The 16,349-nt window shown below is 36.7% G+C and overlaps 1 protein-coding gene across 7 annotated transcripts in view; it reads left to right on the top strand.

Annotated features, from left to right (window-relative positions):
• Positions 1-16,349, top strand: part of LOC102272791 (nuclear autoantigen Sp-100) — an 80,737-nt gene that overhangs the window by 16,823 nt on the left and 47,565 nt on the right. For all 7 annotated transcript variants that reach the window (XM_070385361.1, XM_070385352.1, XM_070385366.1 and 4 more), the window contains exon 2: positions 15,168-15,330. In XM_070385361.1, coding sequence (XP_070241462.1) covers positions 15,168-15,330 — 163 coding nt within the window. The remainder of the gene's footprint in view (positions 1-15,167; positions 15,331-16,349) is intronic.

The raw sequence follows: 16,349 nt of genomic DNA, 5'->3' as shown, positions 1-16,349 counted from the left end.
CCCATGACCCTTGCATTGGTAGGCAGATTCTTTAGCACTGGACGACGGAAATCCCTGTAATTTATATTTTTATTTTCTTTTTAACTTTTTTTAAAAAATTGGAATATGGTTGTTTTACAATGATTTGTTAGTTTCTGCTGTACAGTGAAGTGAATCAGCTATATGTACACATATATCCCCTTCTTGGACCTCCTTCCCACCCTCCCCACATCCTACCCATCTAAATCATCACAGAGCAAAAGCTGAGCTCCCAGCTAAGGACTGTTGAGGAGGAGCTTTGACAATTTCTCAGAGGATGGATTAGGAGAGGTCTTTCTTTGTCTAGTTACTTATTCTGATCTTTTCACGTACGATTAAGATTTTTTCACTTAATAGTCTTTTGTTATTTCTTTTGTAGTCTAATGCTCATCATCTTTGAGGCCTCTCAGTGTTTGAAAGACAGTATTGCATAATGATTAATAGTGTAGTATCTAATGCCAGATAGAAGGAAGGGTAGAAGGTGAAGGGATAGGTACAAGGTGGGGAGGGATGTTTTGAACCCCAGGTCTGCCATTGTGGAGGTAGGGCAGCCTGAGTTTCCTACCTGTAAAATGTTGCAGTTCAAAAAAAGTACCCATTGCATAGAAGAGTTAAAGTGTGTTAAACCACATACCAAGCACTTAGAAGAGTGTTAATAGTGAGCATTCAAAAATATCAAATGGTTATTTACAAAACAGAAACAAAGATACAGAAAACAAACTTTTGGTTACCAAAGGGAAAGAGGGGAAGGGATAAAATAGGGAGACTGGGATTGACATATAAACACTACTATACATAAAATAGACAACTAATGAGAACCTACTGTATAGCACAGGGAACTCTACTCAATACTCAAAGCTCCTTAGCTTTGTAATTGTTTGGTATATCTATTCCAGTCCCTTGGGCTTGAATCGCATTGAGTGGTTTCATTTTCACATGTCCCTTAAAAATAGAATATAACTGGATTTTGTTTTCTCCTCTGCATACATATTTCTATATTTTATGTCAGTTTTTACATTAAAATTTATTTTGACCACCAGTGTGTTTGTATTTATTCTTGCTGTTATTAGTGCTTTATGTGCATAAGGTACTCGAGAAAAATTGAAGGACAAAGCAGACAAAATTCCTATGCTTGTGGCATATGTATTTTGGGAGAAGACAGTCAGAGAATAAGATAATAAGCACTAGTTAAAATAAATAAGTAATTAAGTATGTTAGGGAGTGATAAGGACATGGACAATAAAAATAGAGCCAGATTAAGAGGTTGTGAGTATGTAGTTTGGGTGGGAGGGCTGTGGTTGTGGTTTTGAGTAGGTTGATCAAAATGGTCCTAATTGAAGTGACACAGAATAAGGATTTTAGAAAGATGAGAGAGTCATTCATTATATAGATGTCTGGACAAAGAACATATCACATAGAAGAAAGAGCCAGCATCTCATTCCTAGAACTGTAGTATGCCTGGTATAGTCAAGAAATAATAAAGAGGACAGTGAGGTACCCCAGAGAGAAGTGAGATAGAGGAGAGGAGAGAAGGGCTGGATCATTTTAGGTCCTCTAACACTGTAAGGACTTGGCTTTTACTCTGGGGGAAGTAGGGAGCCATTGAAAGTTGTGGAGCTTTTAATATGCATAATGGTGCTTTTATTTACACAGGATAGGTTCCAACAGTATGATGGACTTCTGGGTCAGTCTATGTGTCTTAAAATTTACTGCTGCTGCTGCTAAGTCACTTCAGTCGTGTCCGACTCTGTGCGACCTCATAGACGGCAGCCCACCAGGCTCCCCCGTCCCTGGGATTCTCCAGGCAAGAGTACTGGAGCAGAGAGCCATTGCCTTCTCCTAGATATTGCTAAATCTTTTCTGAAAAGGCTATAGCAATTCTTGCTCATTCCAGCAATGCATGTATGTTTCTTTGAATCTTTTCCCACATTGCAATGTCATTTAAGAAGTTATTTTTGCCAATCTAAGGGGTAAAAAATGGTTTCTCATTACCATTTTAGTTTGTATGTATTCATATGTTTATTGGAGGTTTTTACTGTCTCTTCTCTAAGCTGTCCAAGTCCATTTTCTTTGGAATTATTTGTCATTTTATCAATAGGCTGGAGCCTTTGTATATCATATATATTAAGCCTTTGTCATATTGGTTGAAAATATATTTATACATTGTATTTTAATGTCTATATTGTTTTTTACATTTAAATGTATTAAATCTTTTTCTACTTTCTTTTTTTAAATTAATTGTTATTGGGATAGAGTTGATTTACAATGTTGTTAGTTTCTGCTGTATAGCAAAGGGAATCAGTTATACATATTCACATACCCACTCTTTGTTAAATTATTTTCCCATATATTAATAGGTCATTACAGAGAACTGAGTAGAGTTCCCTGTGCTACACAGTAGGTCCTTCTTAGTTATCTAGGCTTCCTACGTGGCCCAGTGATAAAGAATCCGCCTGCCAGTACAGGAGATGCAAGAGAAGTGGGTTTGATCCCTGGGTTGGGAAGGTCCCTTGGAGTAGAAAATGACAACCCACGCCAGTATTCTTGCCTGGAAAATTCCATGAACAGAGGAACCTGCTGGGATACAGTCCAGGGTGTCAGAAAGAGTCAGATACGGACTGAGTGTTCAAGCATACACAAAAACACACATTCGTTTTCTACTGTATATACAGTCATTTGTATATGTTAATCTCAATCTCCCACTTTATTCCTCCCCTCTTTCCCTGCATCATGTTTATTTTCTACGTCTGTGACTCTGTTTCAGTTTTGTAAATAAGTTCATTTGTACCATTTTCTTAGATTTCACATATAATTGATATCATATAGTAGGTATCTTTGTCTGACTTTACTTCACTCAATATAGCAATCTTTGTCCTTTTTAATGGATGGGTAATATTCCATTGTGTATATGCACATATATGTACATATAAATGTGTGTGTGTGTGTGTGTGTATATATATATATATATATATATATATATACTGCATTTTCTTTATCCATTCCTCTGTTGATCAATGTTTAAGTTGCTTCCATGTCCTGGTTATTGTAAATAGTGCTGCAATGTATGTTTTCAAATTATGGTTTTCTCTGAATATATGCCCAGGGGTGGAATCACTAGATTATATGGTAGCTCCATTTTTAGTTTTTTCAAGAAACCTCTGTACTGTTCTCCATAGAGGCTGTACAAATTTATATTTCCACCAAGAGTTGCATTCTCCACACCCTCTCCAGCATTTATTATTTGGAGATTTTTGATGATGGACATTCTGACCAGTGTCAGGTGATACCTCAAGGTAGTTTTGATTTGCATTTCTCTAATAGTGATGATGAGCATCTTTTCCTGTACCTTTTGGCCATCTGTATGTCTTCTTAGGAGAAGTGTCTATTTAAATCACATACAATTTCAATGGGATTACAAGTTGCAAGTGTACCACACTTTTACAATAATTTTGGAAGGATTGACATTTTAAAATTACTATGCTTTCCTGATTGGAAGCAAGTTATATTATCTCTATATATTTAGGTCTTGTTTTAATACCTTCAATAAGATTTTATATAAATCTTATAATATTTTATATAAATCAATAATAAGATTTTATAGTTTTTCTTCATATTTTCAAGTGTTTATACACACATATATATTTGCTATTACATTTGAAATATTACTTGATTTCTTTTCAATTTATGGTGTTCCAAATAACATCTATAAATTTTATTCATGCACATTGGCAAATTCTTTTCTAGTTCTTACAGACTTTAGTTAGAACTCTGGGGTTTCTATGTATGTATGTTTTTAATATTTATACCAATCACTTCATCTTCTTATCAAAACTTCTAAACATATGTATATATATAATATACATATAACAATGATGGTAGTGGTAGGCATCCCTGTCTTTTTCTATTAAAATTATTTCATCATTTCAATGTCTACTGCAATATTTGTTATTTTGTAGACTTCATATTGTGTTCAGTATCTGTATATTTCATGTAGTTTTCACAAAATGGCTGTTAGGTCTTAAAAAATTCTCTTTTAAAATTATTATGGATATATTTATATACTTTTTCTCCTTTTGTTTGTTGAGGTAATAAATTGCATAAAGAGATTTCCTGATGCTAAACTATTTTTACTTATTCTCAGTGTACTATTTTCCATTTTCTTCCACTTTTTAAAAAAATAACCTCTAAACCACAAAACATCGCCTTTGACCCAACACAGTAATTTTTGTTTTGTTTCATAAACCTCTGGGTGGTTTATTTTCCTTACTATGCAGTCTATTTAGCTTCTACTGCTTATAACTTTTTGTGACATCATTTATGTTCAAGACTGTGATCTGTATTGATCTGCATTTAAAGGACATTGGAGGGAAATGTTCTGTTTTCAGGTTATAAGATTAAATAATAAAACATTTCTGCTAATTTATCCAGAGCTTATATATTTTGATCATTTTTGAATATGTGAAGAGTCAAAAGCTAGAAGCGAACTGTTTCTCAATATTCATGAAACCTTTGCCCCATTATTTGTCTTTTGAATTTTGCTTTGAATTGGATATTAATACCCTTATTTTTTGTTTTGTTTATATTTGAATACCATAATTTGCCTATCTTTGATTTTAACAAATTTTGTGTCACTTTTTCTGTCTCTTGTTGGATTCTATTTTTGATCCTGTGCCTTTCATTATAATTTTTCATTTACATCTAGTGTTCTTAATGATATATTTTTCATGCTTTTTTCTTAGTTTGTAGAATTCTATTGTTTTTGTTTTGTCTTCTCTAAAAATGCAAACAATATTTCCATTTTATGTTATTTTTTAGTGCTTCACAAGGCTCTGTAAGAGTCTGATTTCACTCAACCAGTGGTTACTTTAAGCTTTTCAAAATAATTTTAATCTATATTTCTATATTTTTTAGTGTTGAATTTGAAATCATATATTCAAATTTTTCACATTTAAAAGAAATAATACAAATTTTCCTTTACCAGTAAGGTCAACACTGTTTGTTTATATAACTCAAAATTTTACATCAAACCAGTTACAGTTATGTTATTATGCCAAGTTTAATTTGTCTCCTTCTAGAATAATTTTGTTTATTTCGATTCTGTATATATTTTGTTAGATTAATACCTAAATATTTTAAATTTCAATTAAATTAATTTTAAAAATACTTAGGTATAAACCTGATAAAATACATAGAGAATTGCTCCTTGGAAGGAAAGCTATGACAAATCTAGACAGCATATTTATAGGCAGAGACATCACTTTGCTGACAAAGGTCCATCTAGTCAAAGCTGTAGTTTTTCCAGTAGTTGTGTGTGGATGTGAGAGTTGGATCATAAAGAAGGCTGAGCATTGAAGAATTAATGCTTTTGAAGTGTGGTGTTGGAGAAGACTCTTGAGAGTCTCTTGGACTGTAAGGAGATCAAACCAGTCAATCTTGAAGGAAATCAACTCTCAACATTGATTGGAAAAACTTCTGTATCAGCTTGGGATGCCGAAGCTGAAGCTCCAATACTTCGGCCACCTGATGTGAAGAGCTGACTCATTGGAAAAGACCCTGATAATGAGAAAGACTGAAGGCAGGAGGAGAAGCGGCGACAGAGGATGAGATGGTTGGATGGCATCACCTACTTAATGGATGTCAGTTTGAGCAAACTTAGGGAGATGGTGAAGGACAGGGAAGCCTAGCATGCTGCCGTCCATGGGATCACAAAGAGCTGGACACGACTTAATGACTGAACAACAGCAAATACCTAAATATTTTATATTTTTGGTGCTATTGTAAATGGTGTTGTCTTCAGTTCAGTTCAGTCGCTCAGTCGTGCCTGACTCTTTGCGACCCCATGAATCGAAGCACGCCAGGCCTCCCTGTCCATCACCAACTCCTGGAGTTCACTCAAACTCAATCCATTGAGTCGGTGATGCCATCCAGCCATCTCATCCTCTGTTGTCCCCTTCTCCTCCTGCCCCCAATCCCTCCCAGCATCACAGTCTTTTCCAATGAGTCAACTCTTCTCATGAGGTGGCCAAAGTACTGGAGTTTCAACTTTAGCATCATTCCTTCCAAAGAACACCCAGGGCTGATCTCCTTTAGAATGGACTGGTTGGATCTCCTTGCAGTCCAAGGGGCTCTCAGGAGTCTTCTCCAACACCACAGGTTCAGAAGCATCAATTCTTTGGTGCTCAGCTTTCTTCACAGTCCAACTCTCACATCCATACGTGACCACTGGAAAAACCATAGCCTTGACTAGACGGACCTTTGTTGGCAAAGTAATATCTGTTTTTCAATATGCTGTCTAGGTGTTGTCTTACTGCATTTCAAATTCCAAATTTTCAATGCTGGTATATACAAAAGCAATTGATCTTTGTCCAGCAACCTTGCTATACTTAACTATTAGTTTCAGATTTTGTGTGCATGTGAATTTTTGGGGATTTTATACATAGACAATCATCTTATCTGGAAACAAAGTTAGTTTTATTCCTTCCCTAACTCTGTACCTTGAATTTCCTTTTTTTTTTTTTTTTTCTTCTTCTTTTTTTTTTTTTTTTTTTGGTGTTAGCTGTGCGTTCCAGCACAGTATTGAATAAGAATAGTGAAAGAGGGGATCTCTCCCTTGTTTCTGATCCTAGGAGGAAAGTGTGCAGGTTTTCAGGAGTAAGTATGATACTAGCAACAGAGTTTTTATTAGATTTGCTTCCTCATTTTGAAGATGTTCCTATCTCTAGTGTTCTAGGGAATTCTACATGAAAAAGTGATAGAATTTGTCAAATGACTTTACTGCGTCAATTAATAAGATCATCCAGATTTTTTTCTTTTACCTTGATTAATATCAAATATTACATTGATTGATATCAAATATTGAACCAGCCATGCATATCTGGAATAAGTTACACTTGGTCATGCTGTAATTTACTAATACTTTCTTGAAAATTTTTACATCTATGTTCATGAGAGATATTGACCTGTAGCTTGTCTTTATCTGCTTTGGGTATTGCAGTAGTTCTGAGCTCATAGAAGAAATTAAGTGTTCCTTCTGCTTCTGTTTTCTGCACAAGAATATGGAAAATTGGTATCATTTCTTCCTTAAATGTTTGGTAGGATTAACCAGTGAAATTCTCTGGGCCTAGTACTTCGTTTTTTCAAAGTTCTTGATAACTAATTCAATTTTGTAATGAATATAGGCCTATTTAAATTACCCATTTCTCCTTGTGTGAGTTTTGGTAGTTTGTGTCTTTCTAGGGTTTGGTCAGTTTTATTTACCAAATTAGTGGGAATAGATTTGTTCATACTAATCCTTTGTTATCCTCTTAATATTCATAAATCAGTTGTGAAAATCCTACTGTCATTTCTAATATTGGTAACTTGTGATTTCTTTCTCTTCTTTTCCTTAGTTAGCCTGGGTAGAAGTTTATCAATTTTACTGATCTTTTCCAAGAACAAGCTTTAGGTTTTGTGGAATTTTCTCTTTTGTTTCCTATTTCCAATTTATTGATTCTTGCTCCTTTATTTCATTTCTTCTACTGTTTTAGGCTTAAGCTTTCTTCCCCCACATTCCAGTTGGAGAAACATATTACTGATTTTACAACTGTCTTCTTTTCTAATATATACATAATAACATATATTCAATGGAATATGTTTCTTTGTAGTCACTGCTTTTTCAGCATCCCACAAATATTGATAAGTTGTAGGTTTATTTTCATTCAGTTCAAAATATTTTAAAATTTCTCTTAAGACTTTTCCTTTGACTTATGTGTTACCTGGATGTATTTTTAACTCTCCAAGTATTTGGGGGAATCTGTTATTTATTTGTAGTTTAATTTCTTTTTGTCTAAGAATGTACTTTTATGATTTCTATTCTTTTACATTTAAGATGTATTTTACAGCCCAGAGTGGATTCTCTCTTAGGGTGATTATTCCATGTGATCTTTTTAAAATTTATTTAGTTTTTTAATTGAAGGATCATTGCTTTACTGATTTTTGCTGTTTTCTGCCAAACCCCAACATGAATCAGCCAGAGGAGTATGTATATTCTGCTATGGTTGCATGGAGTATTCTAAAAGTATCAAATAGATCAAGTTGATTGGTAATGGATGTTCAGGTCAGCTATATTCTGACGGCTTCTCTACCTGCTTGATCTATAAATTACTTAAAAAAAGAAGGGGGGGTGCTGTTTGTGTATCGAACTGAAATAGTGGATTTGTCTGTTTCTGTCACTGTTCTGTCCATTTTTACCGTACACAATTTGATGCTATGTGTTTACCATGTGTAAATAACATATTAAGGGTTGTTACATCTTCTTGTAATGCTCCCTTTCTCTTAATTAGTATTTTTTCTTGTCCTAAAGCCTTTTTTCCCTGGAAATAATATAGCTACTCTTTCTTTTGATTAGTGTTGACTTGGTATCTCCTTCTCCATTCTTTTTTTAAGATTTTTTTTTAATGTGGACTGTTTTTAAAGTCTTTATTGAATTTGCTGCAACACTGTTTCTGTTTTGTGTTTCAATTTTTTGGCCATGAGACATATGGGATTTTAGCTCCCTGATCAGGAATTTAACCCCGACCCTCTACTTGGAAGGTGAAGTCTTAACCACTGGACCACCAGGGAGGTCCCTCCTTCTCCATTCTTAGCATGTGTCTTTATATTTATGGGTTTTTTCTTATTGACAATATAAGATAAAGTCAGTCTCATTTTCTCAGTCATTTTGACAATCTCTTTTTTTATTGAAATATAACTGCTTTACAATGATGTGTTCATTTCTGTGATACAATGAAGTTAATCAGCCATATGTATACATATGTCCCCTTCCTCTGGACCTTCTTCCCACCACCTTCCCCTTCCCACCCATGTAGGTCATCACAGAGCACCGAGCTGAGCTTCCTGTGCTTTACAGACTATCTCTGCTTTTAATTGGAATATTTAGGCCATTCACACTGAAAGTAATTATTGATATACTGGATTACATTACCATGTTTTAACTCTTCTTTATTTATTGTATTTGTTTGTTTTGTGTCTCTTTTTTCCCCACTCTTTTTTCTGCCTTCTCTAATTTTAATTAACATTTTATATGATTCTATCTTAGTATTCTATTAGCATATTAATTATACTTCTTTTAAAATGTTTTTGATGGTTGTCTAGAGATTATAATACACATTTTATAGCACTTCCTCTGTAGCACACGTACCTTATAGCAGAGTATATGCAATTCCCTTCTCCCTTCGCTTATGACATTTTGTCATTCATGGCCCTTATCTGTATTGGCTTCCCCAGGGGCACAGTGGTGTGAATGGAAAGGAAAATAATGATTGCATAAAAATTTTAGAGCATGTGTAAATTGTGTTTTTTAAACCTTAACTCTATATATTGACATAAGCATAAAGGAAATAAAGAAAATTTTAGGAACAATGCTCAAAATGGATGTTTGTAGAGTGAAATTTCTCAGCCCTGCATGTCTGGAGTTGTCCTGATTCACTCTGCATTTTGAAGGCCTAGATTTGTTACTGATGAGATGTCTCAAGTTATTCTTGCCATCATCCTCAATAAGTGACCAATTTCTTAATTCCTTCTGGAATATTTTAAGTTCTTCTCTGTTTTTTTTAGGTGTTGGCATTTCATCATTATGTGCCTTGGTTTGGTTCTCTTTCTTAAAATTTTATTTATTTATTTTCGACTGTGTTGGGTCTTCTCTGTGGCGTGTGGGCTTCTTGGTAGCTTCTGGTTTGGTTCTTTTAAAATTCATTTTTCTAACTCCTTTAAAGAAATCCATGTTATTCTACTCTATAGAGATCATATCTCCTTAAATAATTCTGGTATGGTCCTCCTCTGCATTTTCTTGAGTATCTTTCTTGACTCTAATAAGGTTGCTGTTAGGCCTCTAAAGTAATCTTGGACTCCTATGTGCTGTGCTGTGCCTTTTTGTAACTCCATGGACTATAGCTTTCCACCCTCCTCTGTCCATGGGGATATTCCAGGCAAGAACACTGGAATAGGTAGACCATCCCTTCTCCAGTGGATATTCCTGACCCAGGAATCAAACCTAGGGTCTCCTGCATTGTAGGTGGATTCTTTAAAAGCTGAGTTACACTGGGAGCCCTAGACTCCGGTATTGTCTCTCAAATTTGCTCTTTTGTGTTCTTTTAATCTCTTTTTTTTTGGAATTTTTTTTTTTCTTTTAATCGCTTTATTTTGAACTTCCCTGCTGGCTCAGTGGTAAAGAATCTGCCTACAGTGTAGTTTGGTCAGGAAGATCCCCTGGAAAAGGAAATGGCAACCAACTCCAGTATTCTTGCCTGGGAAATCCCTTGGAGAGAGGAGCCTGATGGTCTGCAATACATGGGGTCACAAAAGGGTCAGACATGACTTAGCAACTAAACAAGAACAACAATCTATTTAATTTTCTGGGGAATTCCCCCAACTTTATTTTACAACCATTTTAGTAAATCTTAGTAAATTTCTAAAAATCAATTTTTTTAAAACATCTAATACCACTATCTCTTTCTCTGTTATTTCCTTTTTCTTTGTAAACAAGGGTACAATGTGTGTTCTCAAATCTCTATAAAAATTTTAGAGGTTTTGAAAGTTTCTCCTACAATATCTCTGTTTCTCCTGGGGTAACCTTTTTCTCTTTTTAGTGTTATTCTTTCTTCCTAAAGTTGGAGAATTTCCTCAAAAGTCTGCTGAACTGTGGTTATCTGTTTCTACTTAAGAGGCGGCTCTGGAAATCAATGCATCTGACTCACCAAATTAAAGAATAAAGAAGGAAAACTGTTGGAGGAAGGGGGACCCCTTCCAGGGCCCGAAACTGGGCTCTTTTCTAACACTCAGAAATGCATTGTCTGAAGAGACACATGTGCTGACAACGCAAGAGATTTTATTGGGAAAGGGCACCCCGGGTGGAGAGCAGTAGGGTAAGGGAACCCAGGAGAACTGCTCTGGCTCGCAGTCTCGGATTTTATGGTGATGGGATTAGTTTCCGGGTTGTCTTTAGCCAATCATTCTGACTCAGAGTCCTTCCTGGTGGTGCAGGCCTTGTTGAGCCAAGATGGATGCCAGAGAGGATTCTGGGAGGTGGTCGGACCTGTGGTGTCTCCTTTTGACCTTTCCCAAACTCTTATGGTTGATGGAGGCTTATTAGTTCCGTGTTCCTTACCAGGACCTCCTGTCGTAAAACAGCTTATGTAAATAGTTACTACGGTGCCTGGCCAAGGTGGAAGGTTTCAATCAGTGTGCTTCCCCTAACAAAACCATATGAACACCTCAATAGGTCCATTTCATAATAATCAACATCTGACCATGATAAAACTCTCAGTAAACTAGTAACAAACAGAAACTTCCTCTGTCACGTGTGCGTATCTGTGTGTGTATGACATCATACTTGATGCATACATTAAATGCATTTTCTCTAAGGCTAGAAACAATGTAAGGAAGAAAGAAAAAAGAAACAATTTTTGGAAAGGAAGAAGCAGAAGAGTTTTATTTTCTGATGCCATGGTTATTTTTTCTATAAAATCCAAAAGTAGTCTACAAATACATTACTAGAATACATGAATTTAGAAAGGTCATGAATACATGGTTACTGTTTCTTAAAAATCAATTCTATGTTCATACAATTGTTAGAAATAATTTAAAAAGCAGAATCACTTAAAGTAGCCCCACAAAGAATAAAACAGCTAAGAATAAGTTTAAGGAAAGAAGTGTATGACTCCTGTGCATGTGTGTGTGTTCAGTCATGTTTGACTCTTTGAGACCCTATGGACTGTAGCCCGCCAGGCTCCTCTATCCATGGAATTTCCCAGGCAAGAATACTGGAGTGGATTGACATTTCTTACTCCAGGAGATCTTCCTCACCCAGGGATCAAGCCCACATCTCTTGCATCTCCTGCTTTGGCAAGCAGATCCTTTACCACTGCATCACCTGATACTGAAAGCTAAAAACACTTCTGGCAAGATTAAGGAAAATTAAATAAATGGGTTGAACTCAGTGTTGTTAAGATGTCACTTTACACCAAATGAATCTAAAAGTTCTATGCAAACCCTATAAAACTCAAAAAGGCTTTTCTTGTAAAAATTGACAAATCAATTTTAAAAGATATGTGGAAAACCAAAAGACGTAGAAAATCCAAGGTAATATTTTCCTGATTGGCTTCAAGTCTTTCTATACGCTGTCGATTCAGATCAATATACTGTTGGCACAAGGGTAGGCAAACAGACAACTGGCACAGAGTAGAAAATCTAGAAGTTGAACCAGGTTTACACTTTAAATTAATTTTTGAATATTTTAATTAGCTTGGGGGAGACAAAGATTTCTCAGCACCCTAAAGTTGTTAGCCACAGAAGAAAAAAAATAATAGCTTTGGCTTTGTCAAAATTAAAAATTTCTCCTCATCAAAATACATGGTTAAGAAAATAAAGGCAAACCACAAAATGGGTGAAAATGTTCACAACACATTTCTGTTGCTGTTCAGTTGCTCGGTCGTGTCCGACTCTTTGTGACCCCATGGACTGTAGCATGCCAGGATTCCCTCTCCTTCACTGTCTCCTGGAATTTGCTCAAACTCATGTCGGTTGAGTCAATGATGCCATCCAACCATCTCATCCTCTGTCGCCCCCTTCTCCTCCTGCCCTCAATCTTTCCCAGCATCAGGGTCTTTTCCAATCAGTTGGCTCTTCAAATCAGGTGGCCTAATATTCAGAGTTGATTTCCTTTAAGATTGACTGATTTGATCTCCTTGCAGTCCAAGGGACTCTCAAGAGTCTTCTCCAGCACCACAGTTCAAAGCATCAGTTCTTTGATGCTCAGCCTTCTTTATGGTCCAACTCTCACCTCCATACATGACTACTGGAAAAACCGTAGTTTTGACTATACAGACTTTTGTTGGTAAAGTCATATCTCTGCTTTTTTAATACACTGTCTAGGTTTGTCATAGATTTTCTTCCAAGGAGCAAACGTCTTTTAATTTTGTGGCTGCTGTCATTGTCTGCAGTGATTTTGGAGCCCAAGAAAATAAAGTCTGTCACTGTTTCCACTGTTTCCCTCTCTATTTGCCATGAAGTTATAGGACTGGGTGCCATGATCTTAGTTTTTGAATGTTGAGTTTTAAGCCAGCTTTTTCACTCACAGTACGTATATTAAACAAAACATTTATTTTATAATATATACAAACTCCTACACATCAATAAATAATAAAAGACAACCCAGTAGTATAAATGGGCCAAAGGCTTGAAAAGGCACTTCAAAAAAGAAGATTATGAATGGCCAATGAGCATATGGAAGTGTGCTCAATATTATCAGTCATTAAAAAAATACAGGTTAAAACTGTATGAAATACCATATTATATATTATAGACTAAAATGGCTAAAACTAGAAAGCTTATTTCTAACAGACTTTGGAATAGTTTGACAGATTCTAAAACTATTAAACATACTCCTACACAATGACCCAACAATTCCACTCCGAGTTATTTGCCGAAGGGAAATTAAAACATCTTGTCACCAAAAAACGTACAAAAACCACAGCTTTATTCAAACTAGTCCCAAACCAGAATACACCCAAATGTCCATAAACAGGAAAATGAATAAGTAGATTGTGGTAGGTCCACACAATGGAATATCTTGAACAATAACAGAACCAAATTTCTGTTCATCTAACATGGATGATGAGCAAAAGAAGTCAGGCACAAAGCATACGTGATGTAGTTTTTTCATGTATACAGTGTTAAAGTGTTAGTCACCCAGTCATGTCCAACTCTGCAAACCCACGGACTGTGGCCCTCCAGGTTCCTCTGTCATGGAATTTCCTAGCCAAGAATACTGAAGTGGGCAGCCATTCCATTCTCCAGGGGATCTTCCCAACCCAGGTCTCCTGCATTGCAGTCACATTCTTTACCATCTGAGCCACCAGGGAATATGAAGTCCAATCATGCCTGCATACTCAGTTATGTCTGACTCTTTGCAACCCTATGGATGATAGCCCACCAGGCTCCTCTGTCAATGGAATTTTCCAGGCAGGAATATTGGAGTGTGTTGCCATGCCCTTCTCCAGGGGATCTTCCCAACCCAGGGATTGAACACACACCTCTTGCATCTCCTGCACTGGCGGACAGGTTCTTTACCACTACTGCCACCTGGGAAGACCGTGTGAAGTTCAGTAACAAGTAAAATTAACATATGGTTACAAAAAGGATAGCGCTGTTTCCCTCTGAGCGGCTGTCTGGGTGCAAGTGGTCAGGATGCAAACTGAGGGTGGAAGGTATGATGTTCTGTTCTTAATTTTTCAAATAACACATCAGTTTTCCACAACATGTCTCCCCTGTGATCTCCACTGGGTCTCCAGGGTTCTGCAGGACTCACTGGTTGCTTTCCTGACCTCTGGGAGTATTTTCCACCTACAATAGTGGTTAGCGATCCTCTGATCACTCATTGGAAAAGACTCTGATGCTGGGAGGGATTGGGGGCAGGAGGAGAAGGGGACGACAGAGGATGAGATGGCTGGATGGCATCACTGACTCGATGGACATGAGTCTCAGTGAACTCCAGGAGTTGGTGATGGACAGGGAGGCCTGGCGTGCTGCGATTCACGGGGTCGCAAAGAGTCAGACACGACTGAGCGACTGATCTGATCTGATCTGATCTGATCACTTTTTGTCTCATAAATTTTGGTAGAACTCTCTTATCTGCTCATTGCCCCCTGCCATTCTCCTTGTCATTGTGAATCCAATCCCTTTATTAGCACTTTTAGTGGAAAGTGGTGGCAATAATAAAAAGAAGATAAATGATTCTCTTTAATCGGCAGTATTTAACCAGAAACATTTTTTACAGGATGTTGATGCAATAAAGTGATTATTCCCCAATGCATTTTGGGTACTGAAAAGTACCCAAATATATCAGACAAAGGCGGATATCTTTATAATGGTTTTGATTGGGACAGACTGGAACGGACTTCTTTAGTCCTGTACTTTAGTCTTTCTTAACTTCCACACTTTTCTTCAACTATATCATTGTTTGTTGTTTCCATTGCTTTTATTTCTGTACTGAAACCACTTATTTTATATATGTTGGTTCTTCACAATCTATTCTTTATACATAAAATGTTACAGCCTTCATAAGCATCTCGGAATCTTGATGACCATTTTCACATGATATTCTTCTTCCTTAGGATGTCCACAGAAAATCAGAACACGGAAGACAGGCTTGTCTTTGAGACTATATTCAGGCACTTCAAAAGACATAAAGTGGAGATTTCAACTGCAATTAAAAAGACATTTCCTTTCTTTGAGGGCCTTCGTGACCGCGAACTCATCACCAATAAAATGTATGAAGTAAGTGAGGTTTCTTATGTCACCATTTGGTAAACCAACCCCAAACTAAGTTATGTTTTTATATCCTGAGCACAGCTAGCTAACTGAGGAGTGTCCTATGAATAGAAGACTTCTTAACTATTGTTGCAAATGTTCAAGTATTGTGAGGTAGAAAGGGAGAAAGAGAGTGGAAACAGGCATCACTGGAGACAGTCCTTCCTCTGATAGAAGGGACGGTGCTCTTGGTGGCCACTGGAGTCAGGCAGGCTGGATCTAAAATAGTTGTGCTCCACAGATGTTTAATACACACAGTACAGCATAAACTAAGAATTAAAAGTAAGTGTAATAAATTCATGAATAATTTAAATGAGATGATTTAGTGAAATAATAATTGACACAGCATTCCTTTTTGAAGAACATCAATTTAAACAGTTGGGCTTCCCTCATAGCTCAGTGGGTAAAGAATCTGCCTGCAATGCAGGAGACCTGGGTTTGATCCCTGGGTTGGGAAGATCCCCTGGAGAAGGAAATGGCTACCCACTCCAGTATTCTTGCCTGGAGAATCCCATGGACAGAGGAGCCTAGTGGGCTACAGTCCATGGGGTCACAGGAGTTGGACATGACTTAGTGACTAAAGCAACCAATTTAGATCTGAGAACATTAAAACCCACATGAAACTGATGTCTTGTTAGGACAAATTTGGGAGTAGATGCTTGCTATTCTTTCTCTGACAGTTTTCTTTCTCCAACAGGGGTTTTTCTTTTTCCATTTATTTATTTCCTTATTTATGTATTTATTTGTGCTCTTTCTGGAGTCTTGGACTTTGAGTTAATTTTAGTAATAGGCATTGTTGGAGATACAGGGGTGCAGGTCTTCAGCTTGTCCTCTGAACATGCTTTCCCTGTGGCCAAGTTCACAAAATGAAGCACTGTCCCCTGGCTTCCTTGAGCTCTTCCAGGCCAAGTCAGGATTGGTGAAGGGGCAGGAGTTGTCCAGTCAACAGAATAGTGGCTCGTCACCTGCCAAGTCTATCCCTCAAA

The sequence above is a fragment of the Bos mutus genome, chromosome 2 (genome assembly GCF_027580195.1).
Source record: "Bos mutus isolate GX-2022 chromosome 2, NWIPB_WYAK_1.1, whole genome shotgun sequence".
In the NCBI taxonomy this organism is placed as follows: domain Eukaryota; kingdom Metazoa; phylum Chordata; class Mammalia; order Artiodactyla; family Bovidae; genus Bos; species Bos mutus.
Note: the sequence above shows the minus strand (reverse complement) of the source record. Positions and strands in the feature narration are given on the sequence as shown.